The 20423-nt window shown below is 39.2% G+C and overlaps 3 protein-coding genes across 3 annotated transcripts in view; 1 reads left to right on the top strand and 2 right to left on the bottom strand.

Moving 5' to 3' along the window:
- The window catches only part of LOC114907339, a 48420-nt gene extending 41488 nt beyond the window's left edge, over positions 1-6932 (top strand). The window contains exon 4 of the mRNA XM_029242862.1: positions 6454-6932. Within this exon, the coding sequence (XP_029098695.1) occupies positions 6454-6782 (329 nt within the window). The 3' untranslated portion in view covers positions 6783-6932. The remainder of the gene's footprint in view (positions 1-6453) is intronic.
- Positions 1-20423, bottom strand: part of LOC114907282 — a 111343-nt gene that overhangs the window by 37337 nt on the left and 53583 nt on the right. The gene's annotated exons all lie outside the window — the stretch shown is intronic.
- Positions 8789-9469, bottom strand: LOC114907289 (histone H1t). The gene has a single exon (XM_029242800.1). The coding sequence runs from the start codon at positions 9467-9469 to the stop codon at positions 8789-8791; it is 681 nt and encodes a 226-aa protein (XP_029098633.1).

The raw sequence follows: 20423 nt of genomic DNA on the forward strand, positions 1-20423 counted from the left end.
TTTTTTTTTTTTTTTTTTTTTTTGCGGTACGCGGGCCTCTCACTGTTTTGGCCTCTCCTGTCGCGGAGCACAGGCTCCGGACGCGCAGGCTCAGCAGCCGTGGCTCACGGGCCCAGCCACACCGCGGCATGTGGGATCTTCCCGGACCGGGGCACGAACCCGCGTCCCCTGCATCGGCAGGGGGACTCTCAACCACTGCGCCACCAGGGAATCCCCAACATGGATCTTTGATCCAGCTCTTTGACGCTGCATTCAGTTGGTTAGATGCCTGGAGTAAATGGGGAGGAAAGGAGATGGCTGTGGAGATCGCTCTTCTCTTGTCTCATTGTCTGTATTCTCAGTGAGTTTGACCCAAATGAAGGGAAAAAACAGCAGAAAACAATATCAGCCATGTTTCCTTTCAAAGTCCCTGAGGGAAGAACCCTGGAATGTGACCCCTGTTGCCACCACTGGCCAGCTCTATCTGGCATCACTCATGGGACTGTGATTGGGGGTGTCAGTTAGTTACTGTGTTGGACCTCACAGTGTCCTGCTCCAATCAGGACCACCAGGGTGGAGGCGTTTCCCTCCAAAAACTGGAGCAACTTCTCTCATATTAAAATGGAAAACTAGAAGCCACCGAGTGGCCTTGGTCAGCACCAAGATGCTGACCCCAGCATCTTCCTGGGGTCCTTGAGAGTCTGGTTCTCATCCCAGCCGTGCACGTTCAAAAAAATTAATCTAATCAGGTCACTCAGGAATTAGCCGATTCTGGGAAAATAATTTGTCTGACCATATTCAAAAGAGTACTAATATATACATGCAGAAAACTTGTGTTTACTTTGTGCTACCACGTGTATTTGGCAGCATAACTGTGAACAAGGCTTTCTGTCCTGGAGGGCAGCTGCCTCAGACCAAATACAGCTCAAAAGTTTGTTTGGTAGATATTGAACTTGGGCAAAGAGATCTCAACTATTTTTTTAAACTTTTCTTTTTTTGCAGTTCCCAAAGTTAAGTGGATAAAAGTATATAGGATTTGTGCTTAGTACAGAAAAGTTGAAAATGAATTAAATTGAAACTATTATTCCATTAGCCAGTAATAAAGTCTATTAAAAATTTGCATATTTCCTATCACTATTATTGCTATATTAAAATATATAAAATTAGTAGATACATATATTTTAATAAATGCATAATTCATTGTGTTGTGTACTGCATGGTTTTCCTGATGTATTTGTCCATCTTATGTATAGACTTAATCGACTTAATCATTATGTTATTTTGGGGACATTTATACTGCTTCTAATTTTTTAATGTTTTGTTTCATGAAATATTTTCATTAAACCATGGTATCTGAATTAATTGTTTTTCTTCACACTAGACACATTACCATCTAAGCTGTAACACATTGGTCATTTTACCTCCAAACCATGGTGGAAGCACACTGATAAATTCTTTCTCCTTAAACATCAACCTATACTCAAAGCAGACTGCCAAAAAGCTTCCTGGCTCATACTAAGCTTCCTACCTCATTAAACATTCTACTCTTCACAGTAATACACATTTATTAACAGTCGGCAACTGTGGCCTGCTAATTTTTTTTAATAACCGTAGTTATAAATCTCCATTTTCTTTCAGTGTTTCTTAGCTTAATTTTTCTAGCCTTGTTCATCAATTCTTAAGGTCAACTACATTTGAAAAGTCACATTTAAAAATCTGTACATTTAAAAATCTGTATCTTATTTTGCCTCTGGCAAAACCACTTACAAGGGTGGTAGTAAGGAGAAGCGCGCCATCTGGTGGCCAAAAATGTCACAGTGGTCTTTCGACTACGGGGTGGGGGGAGGGGGTCCCTCAGGGGAAAAGAATTAACAAGGGGTGGGGCGCTGGGGATCACTTTTGGAGAAAAGCCCCTGAAAATTTGAGAGAGCAAAGCTGAAACTATTCACCAGCTATTTGAATCTCTGGAATCACAGGGGACTGTTGAGCTACCTGAACTGGAAACAGAACAGAAGGAAAACGAACAAACCTGCTGATCTTTGAGGCAACCTGCCAGCAGTTGGTTAAGGCTGCTGGGCGGTACAGGCAAAACTTCGGCTTAAGTTATAATAATATAGTCTTAGAGTACCGTGTACTTGATACATTCTTCAGGTACACACACACACTTATAAACAAAAGACCTTCTCTAAAATGCTGCAAGGTTCTTATAAGCTACACACTCTAATAATAACTAGAATTTAAAAATGCATGACTTTAACCATGGAAGATTTTCACATGCGTGGAGTGATATTTTTAATTTTGATTTCTTTCTGTGGACTTTGGGTCATCATATTTTCTTCTCCCTTTTGGAATCAGTGATTAACATGTAGAATATGAATACAATGTTAAATCATTTCATGTGACAATTTGATTAAAAAGCCTGGGTTGCCTTGACATCCTGCGTGCATTTATTACTTGGCCTGGCATGCATGCTGGTATCTCACATATGCTGATTCTGAGTAACTCTCTAAGGTGTTTACTCATGTGTGAGAGATACATATGATGTGTTTTAAGCAGATGCTTCTGTAGCTTCTATTTCTTGGCTGAATGAATTTTCATTCTCAGAAAAGTCTTCTTAGGCTTAAATGTTTTCTAAAACTAATTTTTTTTTCAGCTAATAATTATCAAGTACTTACTAGATGCCAGGCCCTGTTCTAAATATTAATTTAATTCTTCGGAAGAATCCTGTGAGGTAGAAACTCTTGTTATTCTGCTACCCTTATTTTGCTGTATGGAAACCAAGGCACAGAGGGGTTGGTTAACTTGCTGAAGGTTACACAGCTGGAAAATGATTGTATTGATTTTTTTTCCCAGCTAGCCTGGCTCATCTTCATAGCCACTACACAATCCCTCTCTCTGAATCAAGAAAACGTGTGGTTGGCATTGTTCCATCTTTTTAGGATGCTCCTTTGAGTATCCATTCTGCTGCCTAGTGGCAGCACCTCTGATTATTTCCTGAGTGAGGAGAGAACCTGTTTTCACATTTCAGAATATACTCTATAATTATTTCATAAATACTTGAAACATTTGGGAATTCTTTTTTCTGTTCACACACAAAATTCTAACTATCAAATTCACATTTTTATTAATTCTATTTATCATTCAGGGAGGTATTATGGGATGGGTAGCATTGAAGCACCTGTGAATCATTTTTCACCAGATTTGCATAGAAAGTATTGTAAATAATGTAATTAAGTAAAAAAAATAAATTCTGGCTTTTGACCCAAAGATTCTAAAATAGAATTTTGGAGCCTTCAGTGCATTTGTGTGTGGAGGGGGAGGTGAGGATAATACCAATATTTGCATAAACTTCAGTGAAAGTCTTGTCAGTTAACGTTACCCTATGAGTTGATGAAATATCCTGGATCTTATTCTGTAAACAGAGTGACCACAATGGCATTTTCATAAGATAGTCAGCAAGCAACTTGGATACTGCCAAAGGAGCTTCGCTATGTGTGCAAGAAAGCACCTGTTTTAAACATGGATGTAACAGTTAATGATCTTTGCTTTGTGTACTTTTGTGTTCCGTTTTCACCATTAAAACAAATGCAAAATCCTTTCTTTGGGCTTTGTGTGTGTGATTAAGGAAGTATTCAATGGAACTTTGAGAATCAAATTTAACTACAAACATGTTTATAAAAATTTTGAAGCAAATGTTTAAGAAAGTATACTGTTAGAAATTCTCTTTCCAAATAACATTTTCTTTAGTAGGTCAAAATGTATTACGAATATTTAAGGGAGAAAACCCACACAAGGACAGCAGGCCTAGAAAGTGTAAGTGCCAAAAACTTTTAGTAAAAGAGTTTGAACTAAAGAGAAAAAGCAGGGAGTTCCCTGGTGGTCTAGGGGTCAGGATTCGGCACTTTCACTGCTGTGGCCCGGGTTCAATCCCTGGATGGGGAACTGAGATCCCGCAAGCTGCATGGCACAGCCAAAATTAAAAAATAAAATAAAATAAGGAGAAAAAGCAGGAACGTCTTCCTAGAAGGATAAGGAGAGGAAATGAGAAAAATATGGAGAGACACAGTATATGTATGTTATGGAACCAAAAACATGCCAGTGGGAATGACAGTTTAATTCAGGAAAAATGAATAAGAAAATAGATCATACCAAAGTAAAGATTAGGTGGCTGAAAAAGAGAAATGCATTAAAGACTTAGATGGGAAGGAGATAAATCAGCCAGGGGTCAGAAGAGCTGTCTGCCCCAGACCAGGATTGGTGTCCCCAAATGCCCAGAGCTAACTACTGTCATGTTATAAATCCCTGTCAGGCTAAGTGGGGCGAGATTGTACTTATGTATTTCTGCAACTATAATATTGCTCAAAAGTATTTCTACCCTGGGATTTCTTTTTCCTAAAGTACAACTGTACACTGAAAAGTGTTGGTATATTCTGGTAGTTTTCAACCCTGGCTAAGTATCGGAATTGTCTTTTGAATACATATATATTCCATGGGATGATATGTGTACATATACTATATATATATATATATATATATATATATATATATATATATACATATTCCTCAACGTTGATATTCTGATTGAGTTAGTTTGTGGAGAGTGGTTCTGGGCATTTTATATTTTTAGAAGACTTTTGTTTAACATCACAGTTTTATTTGTGTGAATATTTCATGTGTCCATTTAGCCACAACTTGTTTGCAAGGTTTTTACTTGAAGAGCCTCACTCACATGAATGGGGCTCTGTGAAGCCAGGATCACTCTGAGAATGAGAGTTCCAGGGTGACCCACCCTTTCCCAAGCTACAGGACCAAGGAATACCTGAACTCTTCCTAGAGTGGAAGAATCCATTTTTAATATAAATCTATAATTGTATACCTCTTAAATATTTCTGTTTTGACATTCATGATTTTTGAGTCAATGTCATTGAGAAAAAATTAGAAAAGAAGAAATTAGAAGAAGGGAATAAGAAAAAAAGAACCATGTCATACACATTATTTTAAATTTATTTTCATGAATTAAAAAGCATGTTGAGATTTCATGTTTACCTGTGAACACTGACCTTGCACTTTTCCTCTGTAATGAATGGCATTTCTTCCTAGCTAAGTCTCTGCTTATAAGGTGCATGTTTGTGGTGGGAAAGGGTAGTGAAAGTCAGGAGCCTAAAAACACTCACTTTGGGGCAGAAGAATATAACCATCTAATTATTTCAGAAGTGATACAAACCGTATGTCATTCAGAGCTTTCCTGCCCTCTCCTGGGTCTTTTGTCTCCATCTTTGGGTCTCTTCTCCCTTTTTACCTAAGTCTGAGGTTATTATATGAGGTCTCTCTCAGACCATAATCTCATTCTAAATCTCCCCAACAGACATTTATTTATTAACCAGGATGGGGGGGAGGGGTGTCTTTTTTTTTTTTCAATTTAACTAGAGTGACTCTTACTGTGGAAGTTTTTTAAAGTTGTCAGGAAGCCAGGGAAACTTTTTGATTTGAGAAATCCTTCTCTTCAAACCATATTCAGATCCAGTTCTGTTCTATTCGGCTTTTTTTTTTAAAAAAAAGAATGAAAACAAAAATGGGATTAACCTGTTCAAAACACCCATAATCTCATCATAGACCTCCCAGGGGAGGGCCCTGTAGGCTTTGTAATGACCTTAATCAAGTATTAGCCCTATCTTACTATTAATCCTGGACTCTACAAAACAAACGTATGTTCTTGTCTCTAAAACTAGAGAAGGTTGAGAAAGGATTAACGAAAGAAGGAAAGGAGCTTTTAGGAACTGCAGGCCAATCAGGCGCAGAAGGCCAGGAAGAGGGTCCAGAGGTAACTGATTACCCAAGCCTAGTTTTAAATTCCTTCTCTCATATGCATTTGCAGAAAAAGGAGTCACCCAGTACATGTTTGAATTGAGGAAGAGAAGAAAAGGAAGTTTTAATTTGCAGTCGTTTGTCTACCTTTCTGTCTTTCCAAACACAGGTCTTTTAGGACGAGAGCCTCTTCGTGGCCAGGCTTAAACTTCACCCCATCAAAATGCGTCCTTTAAAATTGAAACATTAAAAGGACTGAAAAGGAAAGTCCCTTGACCTATAACTCTATCTTCCTTTACACATTATTTTTACCTTCCCCAAGGAACCACTATCTAACATTAGTTACCAAGTTAACAAAAGGAAATGTGGAGCGAAGCTCTTTGCTCCGTGTCCTTGAGCTGAATATACTCAACTTGCAAACGCGCACAGAAGAAAAATAGTGCAGGGCAAAAGAGAAACTAAAGCTCTTCAGCTGATTGAAGGCCACCTCACATTACGGCCCGCCAGACGAAGAGCGAGGTATTCCGACCAATCAAAACATTGAAATGTTAATAAGCCCCTCCTTGCCCCACCCCTTGATGACCTAATTTGGAAAAAATCCACCAGGGCTCTCGTTTTCAATCAGGTCCGCAAGAATGCTATTTAAAGAGCAGTGCTAAGTTCAAAAAGTTACTGTGACAGCAGCCATGTCTGGTCGCGGAAAGGGTGGTAAAGGTCTCGGCAAAGGCGGCGCTAAGCGTCACCGCAAGGTCTTACGGGACAACATCCAGGGCATCACCAAGCCAGCTATTCGTCGCCTGGCCCGCCGTGGTGGTGTCAAGCGCATTTCTGGGCTAATTTATGAGGAGACTCGCGGGGTGTTGAAAGTGTTTTTGGAGAATGTGATTCGGGACGCTGTTACCTACACTGAGCACGCCAAGCGGAAGACTGTCACCGCCATGGACGTGGTTTACGCCCTCAAACGCCAGGGCCGCACCCTTTACGGCTTCGGTGGTTGATCACGGCATCGGCCGAGACAGACTTCGACATCTAAAAAAAACCAAAAAGGCCCTTTTCAGGGCCGCCCACAAACTCGCTGAAGGGCTGTTGGACGTTGCGGAGGTGTGTGAAAGCCAAATGTCGGAGCTAATTTAACATGGAAGTATAGTCGGAAGCTATGTTAACACAGCAGTTATGTAACTAAATACTTAGGGCCTTGCGCTTCACTGTTAAGAAATTTGGGTCTTTATGAAGAAAGTAGGCTTTCAGAAACGGTGAAACGCGAAGTGATGTATAAGATTGGACCCATGAGAGAAATCTGGAAATATTAGAGCTGTCCTTAAGTGGACGGCTGGAGGCATCCATGGCACAAAAGTTCACAGTATCGCCCACACAACACAGAGCTATGCAAATGAAGGCTCTTTGGGGACAAGCTTTCATTGGCTGGTTCTCAGTGTGGCGAAGAAACCACTGTTTAATTGCGGAGGGTGGTGTTACAAGGCTGTTTTCCTATTGGCCAAAACAAGGGGTTTCATACCGGTACCCGGAACTTAAGGGAACACGTTCATTGGTTAACTTTTTAATCCGATGCAATCCAGGCGCTAATGGGCCCGAGGAACAAAGGCGCAGAGTGGCCGAGCCGCTTCTACACAGGTTGGAGTAGTCCCGGGAGGTCGGCTGGCTTCTGGGCGGGATGAAGCCAGTTGTTCCTCCTTTCTCTTTGCGGTGATAGTCTGGGGTCAGTCCACTGCTGGACACAGAGAAGTAGCTCACTGCCTTGTCCAGCAAGTGAAGAATTTTCCTGCACTATCCCAACTCCAACCTCAGAGGGAAACAATGGCCACCTTATCCAAGCAAAGCAGGGCTGTGGCTGATTCTGTACAAATTGAAACCATTGTATTTAGTCGTTTTCCATATAGGATACAATTAATTTTTTTTTCTGTGGCCCGATTATACAAATGAATTCAGACAGGATATAGAACATGTTTGTATGTGTGACTGCATTAATTACGTAGTTTTGCAATGGGCTTTGTTCGAAGTCGCCCCCAATACCAAGGCCCAAATAAGATTAACAGTATAAATTTATTTTACGAGGATCTTTAAGAACGCTAAATTACAAACTAAGTGAAAACAAACTAAACTGTTTAAAGCGGAAAAGATGCTTTAACTCCGACCCTAAGCGTTTCCTAGTACAAGCAGGTTTGTGATTTAAAGGTCACACCCTAATATTTGAACCTCCAACATCTCCACACGTTTTAGAGTTAACGTTTTTCAGCCTGTGTAGCACAACCTGAACAAGCCTATCATTCTCTTCATAAATAGAGAACAATTATATTAAGACTAATGATATTATCAAACCAAATTTTAATGTAACAGTATGTGCTTAATATATAAAGTCATCTGGTAACTACTTGCAAACTAATGAAGGTGAAAGGCATTTCAATATTCTTGCAGATGTAAAACGGAAACATCTGTGATTTACGCAACGAATCATAGTGGAAAGAAATCTGTTTAACGAGAGGTAAACTTCTCACTAATCCAAACTGAGACCTTGGTTTCTGTATATTAACCCCTGTAAAGTCCATGGAGACTGAGTTCAGAAATCTTACATGGAAAGGCACGTTAAATCATATACTAGAGTATCATTAGGTGAAAAAACATGGTCAGGTATGGTTGGGCACGGAGCTGATCTCTCCTCTCTCGACTTAAAATCCAGCACTTCTCTAAGCATTTAGGAACTTACATACAAGGAATGTGCCTTATTTTTATTAGGATGGACAACCTAACTTTCTGGAACTGGGCAGTCAGCGTACCATTGAGTATCCGAAGCTCTTCAGAGTCTGTACCGTTTGTCTGACAAGACACTCTCACCAAATCACAATCTTGCTCATTGTCAAGTGATAAAGTTGACGAATAGTCTTTTCTTCCGGAGTCTTCTGAACACGCAATGTTACACCCTCAAAATCATTTGAGTGGCTCTTAAAAGAGCCGTTGGGTTCTATGAAAACTGGCCGTTGCCGAAATGTTACTTCTTGGTTGTTGCTTTCCTAGGATTAGTCTTCAGCTGGGTCAGTTTAGAATTCCCAGCCTTGGGCTTCCCTGCTCTGGCCTTCGCTGGACTTTGCCGTTGTTGCTTGCCCTTGGCGCCTTTAGCTTTTCTGCCACGCGAACCTGCTTTCTCAGCCATTGTTGTCCTCGGCGCCTTTGCTCTTTTGTTGGTGTTAGCTTTCTGCGGAGATTTGGAGTCTCCGGCCAAGACATGCTTCTTCGTCTTGGTAGAAGCAGGCTTCTTGACCTTTCCCTTGGGGGGCTCAGCAGCAACCTTCTTGCTGAGCTTGAAAGAGCCGGAAGCACCGGTACCCCTGGTCTGCACCAGAATTCCTTTGCTAACCAGGCTCTTGAGACCCAGCTTGACACGGCTGTTGTTCTTCTCCACGTCATAGCCCACGGCTGCTAGCGCCTTTTTCAGCGCTACCACAGACATGCCAGCTCTCTCTTGAGAAATGGAAAGGGCCTCGATGATCAACTTGGACAATGAGGCGCTTGTGGTCTTGCGACTTTCACCCGTCAAACCAACCGGCTTCTTGCCCCTTTTTTGGGGGGGAGGTTTCTCCATGGACGGTGGAACCCGGTCCGCTAGAGCAACGGGCACCATCTCAGACATTACATTAGAGTAGAGCAATACGTACCACCTAGCAAATAGCATAAGCTACTGAACGGGCCTCAGGGCCTTATATAGGGCAGGGCGCGCTGTGATTGGTGCGTCGCTCAGGCACCGCCCCCGCCCCTTGGGGAAGGAGCATTTGTGTTTGTTTCCCTGCCAAAAGTTGAATGCCTCGAATACCCTCTGCACGGAATCGCCCAGGTTCCACTGCTGAATAAACCATGGAGATACAGATTTCAGATGCCTTTTTGCCTTTTAATGAAAAATGACCCTGCATGCCAAAACTGTTCAATAAAGCCCTCGATTTTCAACAAAATTCAAAGGGAAGCACAAAACTTCCCCTTTTCCGTGTAAATATAAAAGTGATTTTTAATGAATGACTTATCTCATCTCTTCTAACTGGTCTTCCAAATGGTTGGCTTTCAGTTGGTGGAGAAAATAAATTATTCACGCCCTGATTTTTATTGAAAATTATTTATGTATATGAGGGAAGTAACACAGATATCTTAGATGTCTCACTGCAGAGTTGGAAGATTCTTTTAGAATTGTCAAAAAACTTCAGGATAACACCTTATCTGGGCAAACAATCTAATAAACAATGATCTACAGGCATGTGGATTGCTTGTGACTAAAACCACTTCTCAGTCCCTAAGGCTTGATAGCAGACCCTCAAGCATGGAGTAAATTACCTGGATTTCACACATGATATCTGCTTGGCCAAAATCAGGTCCCCCTTGTAGAGGGCATCTTGAACTGAGTTTTGCTTCTGGTTTCATTAGTTCAAACCTTACCCCTATACCCACACCCACCCCCTTCACCCTCCACCCTCAAAAAGAATATGTAAGGAAACAGATACAATCCCTGCACTTAATTAACTATAAAATATGAGGCAGGAACCCTGGTCTGAAGAGCTCAGTGGAAACAACAGATCCAGATCTCTAACAGGACTGGGCTGGCAGGTGTCCTGCAGAGCTGTGGGAAAAGTTATTGGAATAATGTCTAGGATGTTTCTCTGGGCTTGTTCTAGGACTCAGCTTTCTCAGAGGTGTATAAGAGTTTCAAGGCCTGGCCTTCCAGGAGGATGTTGAGGGAATGGTGTAATATGACCAGAGTCCAGGGTTCAGCAAAGGAAAATCCCATAAGGACCATCTTGCAAAGATCCGCAAATGCCTGCGTGAGAAATTTGGTGACATTCTACAGACTGGGCAACCACTGGAGGCTTTTATGGAGAGAGCTTGTGTGTTTTTGTAGTAGTTGTCTTCTTGTATGGTTGTTGTAGTTGCCTTGATTTTCGATTTTTCACATAAACAATTATTGTGGAAAGCCTAATGTCAGAGGTTGGTAGTCTGTTGTAATAGTCTCAGAAGAAAGACAAGAGCTTCATTTGAGGAGAGAGTGTGGGAAAAGAGAGAGTCTACATTTGAAATACTTCTGAAGAGGAAATGAGATGATGAGACTTTCAAACTTCTGATTGCAAAGTGAGGTAGAAAAGTCTCTTTCACTCTCTCTGTCTCACATACATGCTCACATGTGCACTTACACACACATATGAAACATAAATTCTGAAAACAATACTATCTTAAGTGCATTCTGATATATTTTCATCTAGTTTATTTTATTTTTTAAAAAATGCTGGTTGCAAATCATGAGATTGATTTCACAGCCTACTAATACATTGTGACCCTCAGTTTGAAAATTCTTTTCTACTTAGAGGGATTACGGGTGCATCTTACCAAGGGCTCTGTTTTAACGTGTATTTGGTTTCTCTGAACCTCAGTGATCCCTGAGAGGTCGTACCATTAAACGTCAGTGGCTTAGGGTCGGGTATGAGTGGATTGATCCTTATATTTACAGGTTGACAGAACATATCACTCATGGCTGTAAAAGTAACAGAGAATTGGCTAGTTTTCTAAAATTCTTAGATTCCATAATTTAAGATCCAGAGAAAAAACCATGATTCATATTTTGCATTATAATTCGAAAAGATACCATAAAAACAAGCTCACACACATATACACCATATATATGTGCCAGTCATTGTCCCAAGTATTTTCCCCTCAAAAAATTTAAAAAATAAATGTATGAAATCATTTTATAGATGAGGAAACTGAGTCACAGAAAAGTCACACAACTTGCCCAAAGTCTTAGAGCTAGTGAGCAGAAAGGCTGGGATTTGATTTCAAGAAGTCTGGCTTCAAAAGGCTCTCCTTCTCCCATCTCACACTTAGTCTGCTCAGGCAACTCAAACAAAATACTCTAGAGTGCATGGCTTAAACAATAGAAATTTATTTCCTCATAGCTCTGGAGTCTAGAAATCCGAGGTCAGGGTGCCAGCATGGTCAGGTTCTGGTGAGACCTCTTTTCCTACCCTATAGACGGCTGCCTTCTTGCTGTGTCCTTACATGGCCTTTCATGAGTGCATGCACACCAGGAGAGTGATGGCTCTCTCTTTCTCTTCTTATAAGGCCGTGAATCCTATTGGACTAGGGCCCCACCTCTATGACCTCTGTAGCCTAAATTACCTCCCAAAAGCCCTGTCTCCAAATATAGTCACATTGGGGGTCAGGGCTTCAGCATATGAATTTTGGAGGAGGGGTGGGCATAAATCAATCCATAGCAGGTACTTTTCTCATGGAATGGTTAGGAGGCTTATTAGAGACAACCTAGATAAAAGTAGCTTTAGTTACACATAGCCAAACATGGTTCATTATTCCAACACAGTCCTGGGCAAAGGAGGCACCTGATAAATATTCCCTTTTTTGGTCTTAACCTAAGATCCTACTTATTCTTTACAGAGTGCTTTCCCGTGGAACTGTTGCAATCCTGTTCATTGTTTTGCAGCAGTTTATTTCTTATGGGATCATGGCTAATAAAAATATGGGGAAAAAACTACCTTCACTCATAATGAAGGAAATTACATTTCAATATTTTTTTTGGTCTATCTAAGTGTTTTAAAAATATTCTCAGTAAATATGACTGCTGTAAAATAGGAATTATTGTATTATGTTGGTGTTATAAGTTGGCATGGTCCCTCTCAATGGCAATTTGATGAACGTATATATTAAGGGCCTTAAAAAATGGTTTTACCTTGTGATTTAGTATTTCTACTTCTAGAAGTCCGTCCCAAGGAAATAATCAAATATTTAAACAAAGATTTATGTAAAAAGAGGTGTGATCTGTATGATTTATAATGCATAAAAATGGAACTCCTTCTAAATAGCCAGTAACAGAGGACTAATCAATAAGTAATCATACATCTATAAAAAATGTGCGTTTCTAGCCATGTTACCTAGAAAATTAGCTGTGTATATGTAGCATGATACCTAAATTTGCTTTATATATGATATATACTTATTAGAGATGGATCTCATATATATGTTCATATTCATATATACATATAGAAAAGAGATACTAAGATTTATTTTAATTTTCTTTGTTATATATTTCTCTTCTTACAAATTTCTGCAATTATCATTTAATATTTTTACACTCAAAATAAATGTTTTAGCCAAGTTCTTATTGATCCTTCCGTGATTGTTAAAAATACCTCCTTTTATCTTCTTCTAGTATCATTTTCATTGACTTATTTGTGAGATGCAACAGTGTCCAGCAGTGACCAGTGGTGGGAAAATACATTTCTAAAGCCCATTTGCTCCTCCTGTAAAAAGAGAGATTGATTGATTCACTTCTGTAATTCATCAAATATCTGATATTGTACTTGATTCTGAGAACAGTAATAATGGCGATGGCTAATGTTCACTGGTGTTTGTTCTGTGCCAAGCAGTGCTCTAAGCACTTTAGATACCAATGCACTTAATCTTGCAACAACCTTCTGAGGTACGTATGATGGTCCTCCCTGCTTTATACATGAGGAAATTAAGGCTCAGAGAGACTGAGTTTCCCAGGTGGCACAGCTGTTGGATGGTGAACCATCCTCTACAGTAAAACCACACCCTCTAGCATTTGAGTCTACGTGCCCTTGTTAATAAAAGATGAGCATGATCTAGTCAGTGTCCTATAACTTACATTTGGGCTACGTCTTGAAGGGCGGGTAGGAATTTGTCAGGTGAGGAAAGCGTATTAGGGCTTTTCACAAAGGAGACATAGTGACAAAGGCCAGGTGGTGGGGATTGTCTAGGGTGAGGTGCTTGGGGGTGAGCCTTGTAGAACCGCTTGTGAAGGATGAGGAAGGCCCTTGCATGATGACAGGTTGAAGAGTTCAAGCTTGTTATTCCCACATGAAGCAGTTTTAACAGTTCCCAGAAGCCTCCCTTCTCTAACATGCTCATCTCTCTGGGCTGCTGGCAGGTGAAATCATTCCCCACTTTCAAATAAACCAAATCAAACATCTAATGGAAATGTACCCAAATAAATGCTTAGTCTCTTTCCTGGGTTGTTTTGAAATGCATTTTTCCAACTCTTCTTCACAGGTAGGCAGAGGCAAACCTAATTTTATGCTCTCTTGGTGTCCAAATTCAGTGCAAGGAAGTATATGCAGGGTTTGCTTACTAAGGAGTCCTCTTTACTACCTGTGGGCTGACACATTAGTGGGGCGGGGACATATGGGTTTCTGTGAAAATTGGTCACACGTTTGGGTAATATGAATACTCGTAATTATAAGCCACGCTTGACACAGCTTACACTCAGGCCGTCACTCCACTTTACAGAGAGAGGCTCTTGCTACATGGTTTGTGTGTGCTTGTAAAAATGTAGTCACAGTTACATAGTTATTTAAGTTTTGAGAAAGCTCTGCCTGGAAGCAGATCCTGGTGGTAGTGGCGGGTGGGCAAGGGGGAAGCAGTCCTCTCTTTAGCTGGTGAAGGCCACAGTCTCCCACACAAACCATTGACCATCTCTGCTGACTCATGGTGTGATCTCTGATGTTCCAGTAGTTTAACAAACTCACTGTTGCTTCAGATGTAGCAGCCTTAACAATTGCAAGTGGCAAGTGGCAAGTGTTATCTTAAACACTGTTGAAAATGCACCAAATTGAAGGACTGTGCTGGAGGGAAGCACAGCTCTTCTCACCAGCTCACGCCCAGAATGAGGGCAGTGATGGTGGTGCTAGAAAAAGAGGGACAGGTATTCAAGGTAGAACCAATAGGGCTTTGATTTCTCTTCTTTTCTTCATTGCTGGGTCTTCCTCCAAGAGTTTTGTATGTGCTTTCCAACTAACATTTTATTGTCTGAGAATAAATTGAGTTAATAGTGTAAAACACTCAGAACAGTACCTGGCCCATACTAAGTGCTACACTAGTGTTAGCTACTCTTGTTATATTAAGCATTTTAATTAGTGCTAATGTGCATATTATATCTACCACCCCTCTTGATCCCCCCTTTTCCTGTTTTCCATTTTCCCTTTCCATAACATTTATTCCTTTCTCATATTCTATGTAATTACTCATAGTAACGATTGTTTGTTGTCTCTCTTCCCCAGCTGAGATGTAAGCTCCAAGAGGATAGTGACTTTGTCCTTTTCCAAGGAGACAGTCACTGAAGATAGCTGGAAGAACAAGAACCAGAAGGTGGTCCTTAGGACCAGAGAAGAAAGGGCAGAAATCCCCTCCTCAGACCATTCCAAAACTCTGTCTTCATTCCCTCTGTGGTGAAAATATCAAAGACGAGGTCCAGCATATATGGGAGGATGAAAACCAGGAAAAGCAGAGTGTGTGCAAATCTGGCTGCAGTACAGAACATGAGAGAAAGAGGCCGCAAACAGTGGGCAGGGGAAGAGTCCGTCAAACCGTGTTTCAGGTCTTTGGAGTATCCTAAAGGAAGATACAGCTCTTTCAGACCCATTCCAGACCATCCATGATGCCCCAGCTCACATGCTAGAAGGATAAAGACCCCACAGCCCCTTCCCCTCATTTCCAGCTTATTAAAATTTCCGATCATTTTAGGACAGTAAAAAATTCTGTATGGTATTATAACAATGAATATAAGTCATTATACATTTGACCAAACTCATAGAATGTACAACATCAAGAATGAACCCTAAGGTCAACTATGGACTTTGGGTGATTATGCTGTGTCAATATAGGTTCATCCTTGGTTTAAAAAAAAAAAAAAAGTACCATTCTGGTGAGTGATGCTGGTATTGGGAAAGGCTATGCATGTGTGGGTGTATGGGTGTAGGGAGTATTTGAGGAATCTCTGTACCTTCCTCTCAATTTTGTTGTAAACCTAAAACTGCTCTAAAAAAAAAAACTTATAAAAAAGTGTATAGGAAAAACAATTCCAATCCACTCAGCATTATGTATGTCTAGAATCGATGGAGCCAGGCTCAGTCTCTGATGCTTAGAGTCAGGGAGGCCAAGCACTTTCCAAAACCTCCAAAAAGCGCTTACCCTGATGCTTGCTGGGTATCCTTGACCCACCTTTGAGGCTAGCAGCCTTTCTTCCATTCAAGATCTCAGAACTTGCATCATCTCTGTAGAATTCTTAAACACACAATCGTATTTGTTTATTTATTTCAATTTTTAAAAATATATGTATTTCAGTGCATTAAAGCCCAAATGCATGTGTTTAAAAATCTAGTGACCAGCATCTAACACCTCAATTGTTTAAGCAAATCTAACAATAAAAGGGGCACATTTTTTAAAGATTTCTTTTCTTTTTTTTTTTTTTTTTTTGATGTGGACCATTTTTTAAAGTCTTTATTGAATTTGTTACAATATTGCTTCTGTGTCATGTTTTGTTTCTTTGGCCACGAGGCATGTGGGATCTTAGCTCCCTGACCAGGGATTGAACTGACACCCCCTGTATTGGAAGGAGAAGTCTTAACCACTGGACCACCAGGGGAGTCCCAAAACGGGCACATTTTAATCTTTGATATTTTTATATCCTGTCCTACAGCTGAGTTTGGGCCAATTATAGTAGGGAAAAAGAAGTGAAAAGAAAATAAAGGAAAAAAGAAAAGAAAAGAAGGGAGGAGGGGAGGAGAGGAGAGAGAAAAGAAAATGAGAACAAAGTTTCTTCCTTATTGCTTTTGAAGCCAATTCTTTTACTGTTGGAGAACTCGATCTTGTCAGAAGACAAGTTTAGAGCTATAAGTGATGAAGTCAAGGTTTTACCCCAGTATTGCCTCCTCTAAGTATATCAGTCTCCTTATAGAATGAGACAAGTCCCATCATTTCTGTTCCTTCATCCCTTGGAGCCTGCAGCTGGGGAGATCTAATACCATGAATACCCATAGCAAGATGAAACCAACTCTTTCCATTAATTACTATACAAATTGCTTATTGGATGATAAGGTTATGTAAGTCTTTAAATGAGCAAACCAAAGCTTCATTTTCCTTCCTCAGAACTGAGGTGGGACAATAAGAAAGTAGTTGATTCTCCAAATTTACTCACTTTTTCCTAATTTATAATAAACCCATAGTACTTGAAGATATGTCAAGCTGATTTTCAGAGTCCAAAGAATTTAGTCAGAGCCTAGAACGTCTTGCTGGCAAGGTCAAAGGCAACTGTGGATTTGGCCCAATTAATTTTACGCTTAGTCATCCAGGATTGCACAGGGTGAAATTTTGGAAAAGCTAAATAATTTTTAATACCTTTTAAATTTAGGACTGTTGGACTGCAAAGTACTGAATCTACACACCCTTCGAAATCTGGACGCTTCAAGACAAGTGATAGCTATCATTCCTTATGTCCTTAGGTATACGCCTAGAGAGCTAATTAAGTACAAGTGTGGGAAAAAGAATGCATTTTCTGTCAACCTGTTGGACCAAGGTAAATGCAAAGGAATCCGTTGGCAATCTTTTTATATCACTTGTGAAATTCCTATCATTTAAGAAAGACCAGCTCCTACCGACTGAGGTCTTCAGTCACAAGCTGCCTTAGTTCCCTTTAGGGCATAAAGAAGGTTATAAATGAAACTTGTCAAACATCACACAAAAACTGAGTACCTACCATGTACCAGGCACACTTCAAAGTGTGTTCTATGCATTAAAGGTCTTTGATCATCACAAACATCTAGAAGGTAGGTGCTATTACCATCATCCTCAAGATATAGAAGAGGCACAGAGAGATTAATGACTTGCATCAGTCTCACAGCTAATAGGTGGCAAGCTGAGCATCAAACCGGGAGGTTTTATCTCCAGGGGCTACACTTCCGTCAACAGGGAGCAATGCTGTGCAACCATTTTACTGGCATCCATACCATTTCTAGGACAAATATTTTATATTTTCTATTTCATTTAATCCTCACTCCATCTTCTCAAGTAGGTAATTACTATCACCCCACAGGCTCAGAGTACTAGGTTTGTCAAACAGTAACTCAAAGACATTTAGTTAATTATTAGCACACTGTTAACTTGTGTATAAGGTATGCCAAGCAATAGATTGATTTCATCCAAGTCAAAAAAGATGACTATGAAAGAGAAAGAGGGGAGGAAATACCTTTGGGCTGTCTAGGAACAGGATATCATGTTTGTACATTATTTTCAGTAGGAAAGGGTTCAGTGTGGACAATCTGTTCTTACACAGACCAAAGAGGATTAAAAAAAAAAAAGAAAAATAGTGATTGTCTAAAAACTCTCAAGATTGGCTGTGAAGAATATGTGACAGGCTGCCTCTGTATAATATGGTCCACTGACTCTCAGTCAGCATTTCCATCTTAGGTAGGTCATATCTTCACCATTTCTGGCATCAGAGTCTCTCAACTTCTCCACTTTGGTCAAGACTCTCATAATAGAGTAGCAGGTTTTAGTCTCCTCTTTGTAACACTTAGTCATCTGCATATTAGACAGAGGAGGAAGACAAAAACGTTATGAGGACAATCACAAATATAATAAGAACTATTTGAAATCTCTATTATCTTCAAGTACTTAATTGGCATGTCTTAATTAGAAGAACAGGCCTCAAAGATTACCTTGATGGATTTAAGTTAAATAAGTGTCATTTTTCCTAACCACAGTTGTAACTCTAATTTGAGCCATACACAGAAATAAATTATGTAGTACACATTCTTTTGTTCAGGAACTTTTAGTCAAGGTATAGATAGAGGGCTAGGCTCTGAGGATTTTTAATTTTTTTCTAATACTTGAGAAGAATAAATCTGAAATCTAATCATTGGAAAAACTGATAATGGAGAAAAGGACAAAGAATAACACAACGGGAAGGAGAAGGAAAAAGCTATCTATTTCAGATCTCATCTTGATCTATAGAATCTTAGGAGGAAGCTTCCTACTTCCAAAATTCTGGAAATCTTTTAATGTGTCACGATTGGCTTTCCAATGAGAGTGTATATCCAAGTGGTAGGATTCTAAACATGTTTATGCTGTGAAAAAAAAGAAAAAAATCCATTTGTCCTGAACTACAACACTTGTAGTTAAAAATACTGGAAATGGCCTTTTCTAGCATTGTTAAAAGTTGACACTTTGGGGAGTCTCTTTTAATACAATCTTTAATTATATATTATGTAGAGGCGTGTCTGTTGAAGTCTTTTTTTGAAATGTAGATTGCATTTGTTGTATATATGACAGTGTAGCCTACATTAGTTTTAGATAATATCTGACACCTGAAAATGTCAAAAGAGAAGAAAAGACAAGTCACGTGGATCTTGTGGTACAATTTCAAATGATGAGAATTTATGGGAATATTTAGATGTAAGTCATATTATCATTATTATTAAGGTTAGAAGTAAAATTTTGGCACAGTAAGTTTATGTTCTTTTGGGAATTTTACTTTAAATTATTTGTATTATCTTCTCAGCAGTTAGGGGGTGATATAGATTGATATGTTCTGATAAGAATAGTTTTATATTTTATCCATGATCTCATTTTTTATTATTTAAAACAATTACAAGTATTCCCAGGTGGTAAAAAAGATCCATATATTTCAAAACAATAACATGAAATTGATTTGTTAATGCTGTGGTTCTTGAGATATGGTTGAAGCACTGTCCCACCTTTATTGTTTTTCAATTTGTACTAATTGGATATATAGCAAGATTCAATCACTTGCCAAGTTTTTGAGATAATCAACATCTTTGTAAAACTTGAACTAGTTTGTGCTTGTGTTGGAGTTATTTTTTGTTACATGACCATGAAGTCTGGAAGTGGTTGGGCTACAGAGAGATGAGAGATTTGGATAGTCAATTTTTATTGAGGGGTGGTTGATAAATTAATATAGTTATAAATTCAGTCTTTAATGGCAGCTCTAAAGTATTATTACCTTGTCAGCATAAATAAGCCAATACATATAAAATTGAATTTACTACATTAATGAACAGTAACAACTTTCTAATAAATAAACAGACCAAATATAGCCATTGCTTGTGTACATATTTGTTTCTCTGCAGCTATAGTACTTGGTAGAGTCAGAGCTGTTTGTATTAATGACAGCCCTTTAGAAAAACAGGCAACTGTGTTCCCTCATAGGCATAAGGAAACCAGGAGGCCGTCCAAAACCTGCCTTGTCCTCTGGGCCCACATATACACTTTACATATCCCTTCTACATATTTAAAGTAGCAAAATCAAGCATAGCTATTTCTATTCTCCTACGGCATCTATATGTTCTCTAACCTGTTAATCTACGGTCATTCTCAACTATGTGAAAATAAAAGACTTGCATAGATCTGTTTTTAGTGATGTTTATTTTGTACCCTCCAACTTATTTAATTTACCCAATTTAATATTTATCTAAATTTTTAAAGTTATCTATAGACTTTGAACTCAGTATTTAAGCTGACACAATGAGTCCTTATGATTTGTAACATTAGAAAAATTAATTCCATTTTAAAAATGACATTACCTATCTACCTTATCACTATTTTGTGATAATTTAGTTCAATGCATAATTTACATAATGTAAAATTTTAAATAAAGTGATGATAACTCATCTAATCAGTAGAGTTAAAGAAATTTAGTAATTTTAACTTAATTTTTTTTTAAAGAAAATAACCCCTAAACTTGTGTAAACTAGAATACTATACTAACATTAGTCTTACATTATAACAATAATAAAGAAAAAGACGTAGAGCCAGTTTGTAAA

Source organism: Monodon monoceros, unplaced genomic scaffold (genome assembly GCF_005190385.1).
Source record: "Monodon monoceros isolate NGI ecotype Baffin Bay Population unplaced genomic scaffold, NGI_Narwhal_1 Super_Scaffold_3, whole genome shotgun sequence".
Classification (NCBI taxonomy): Eukaryota; Metazoa; Chordata; class Mammalia; order Artiodactyla; family Monodontidae; genus Monodon; species Monodon monoceros.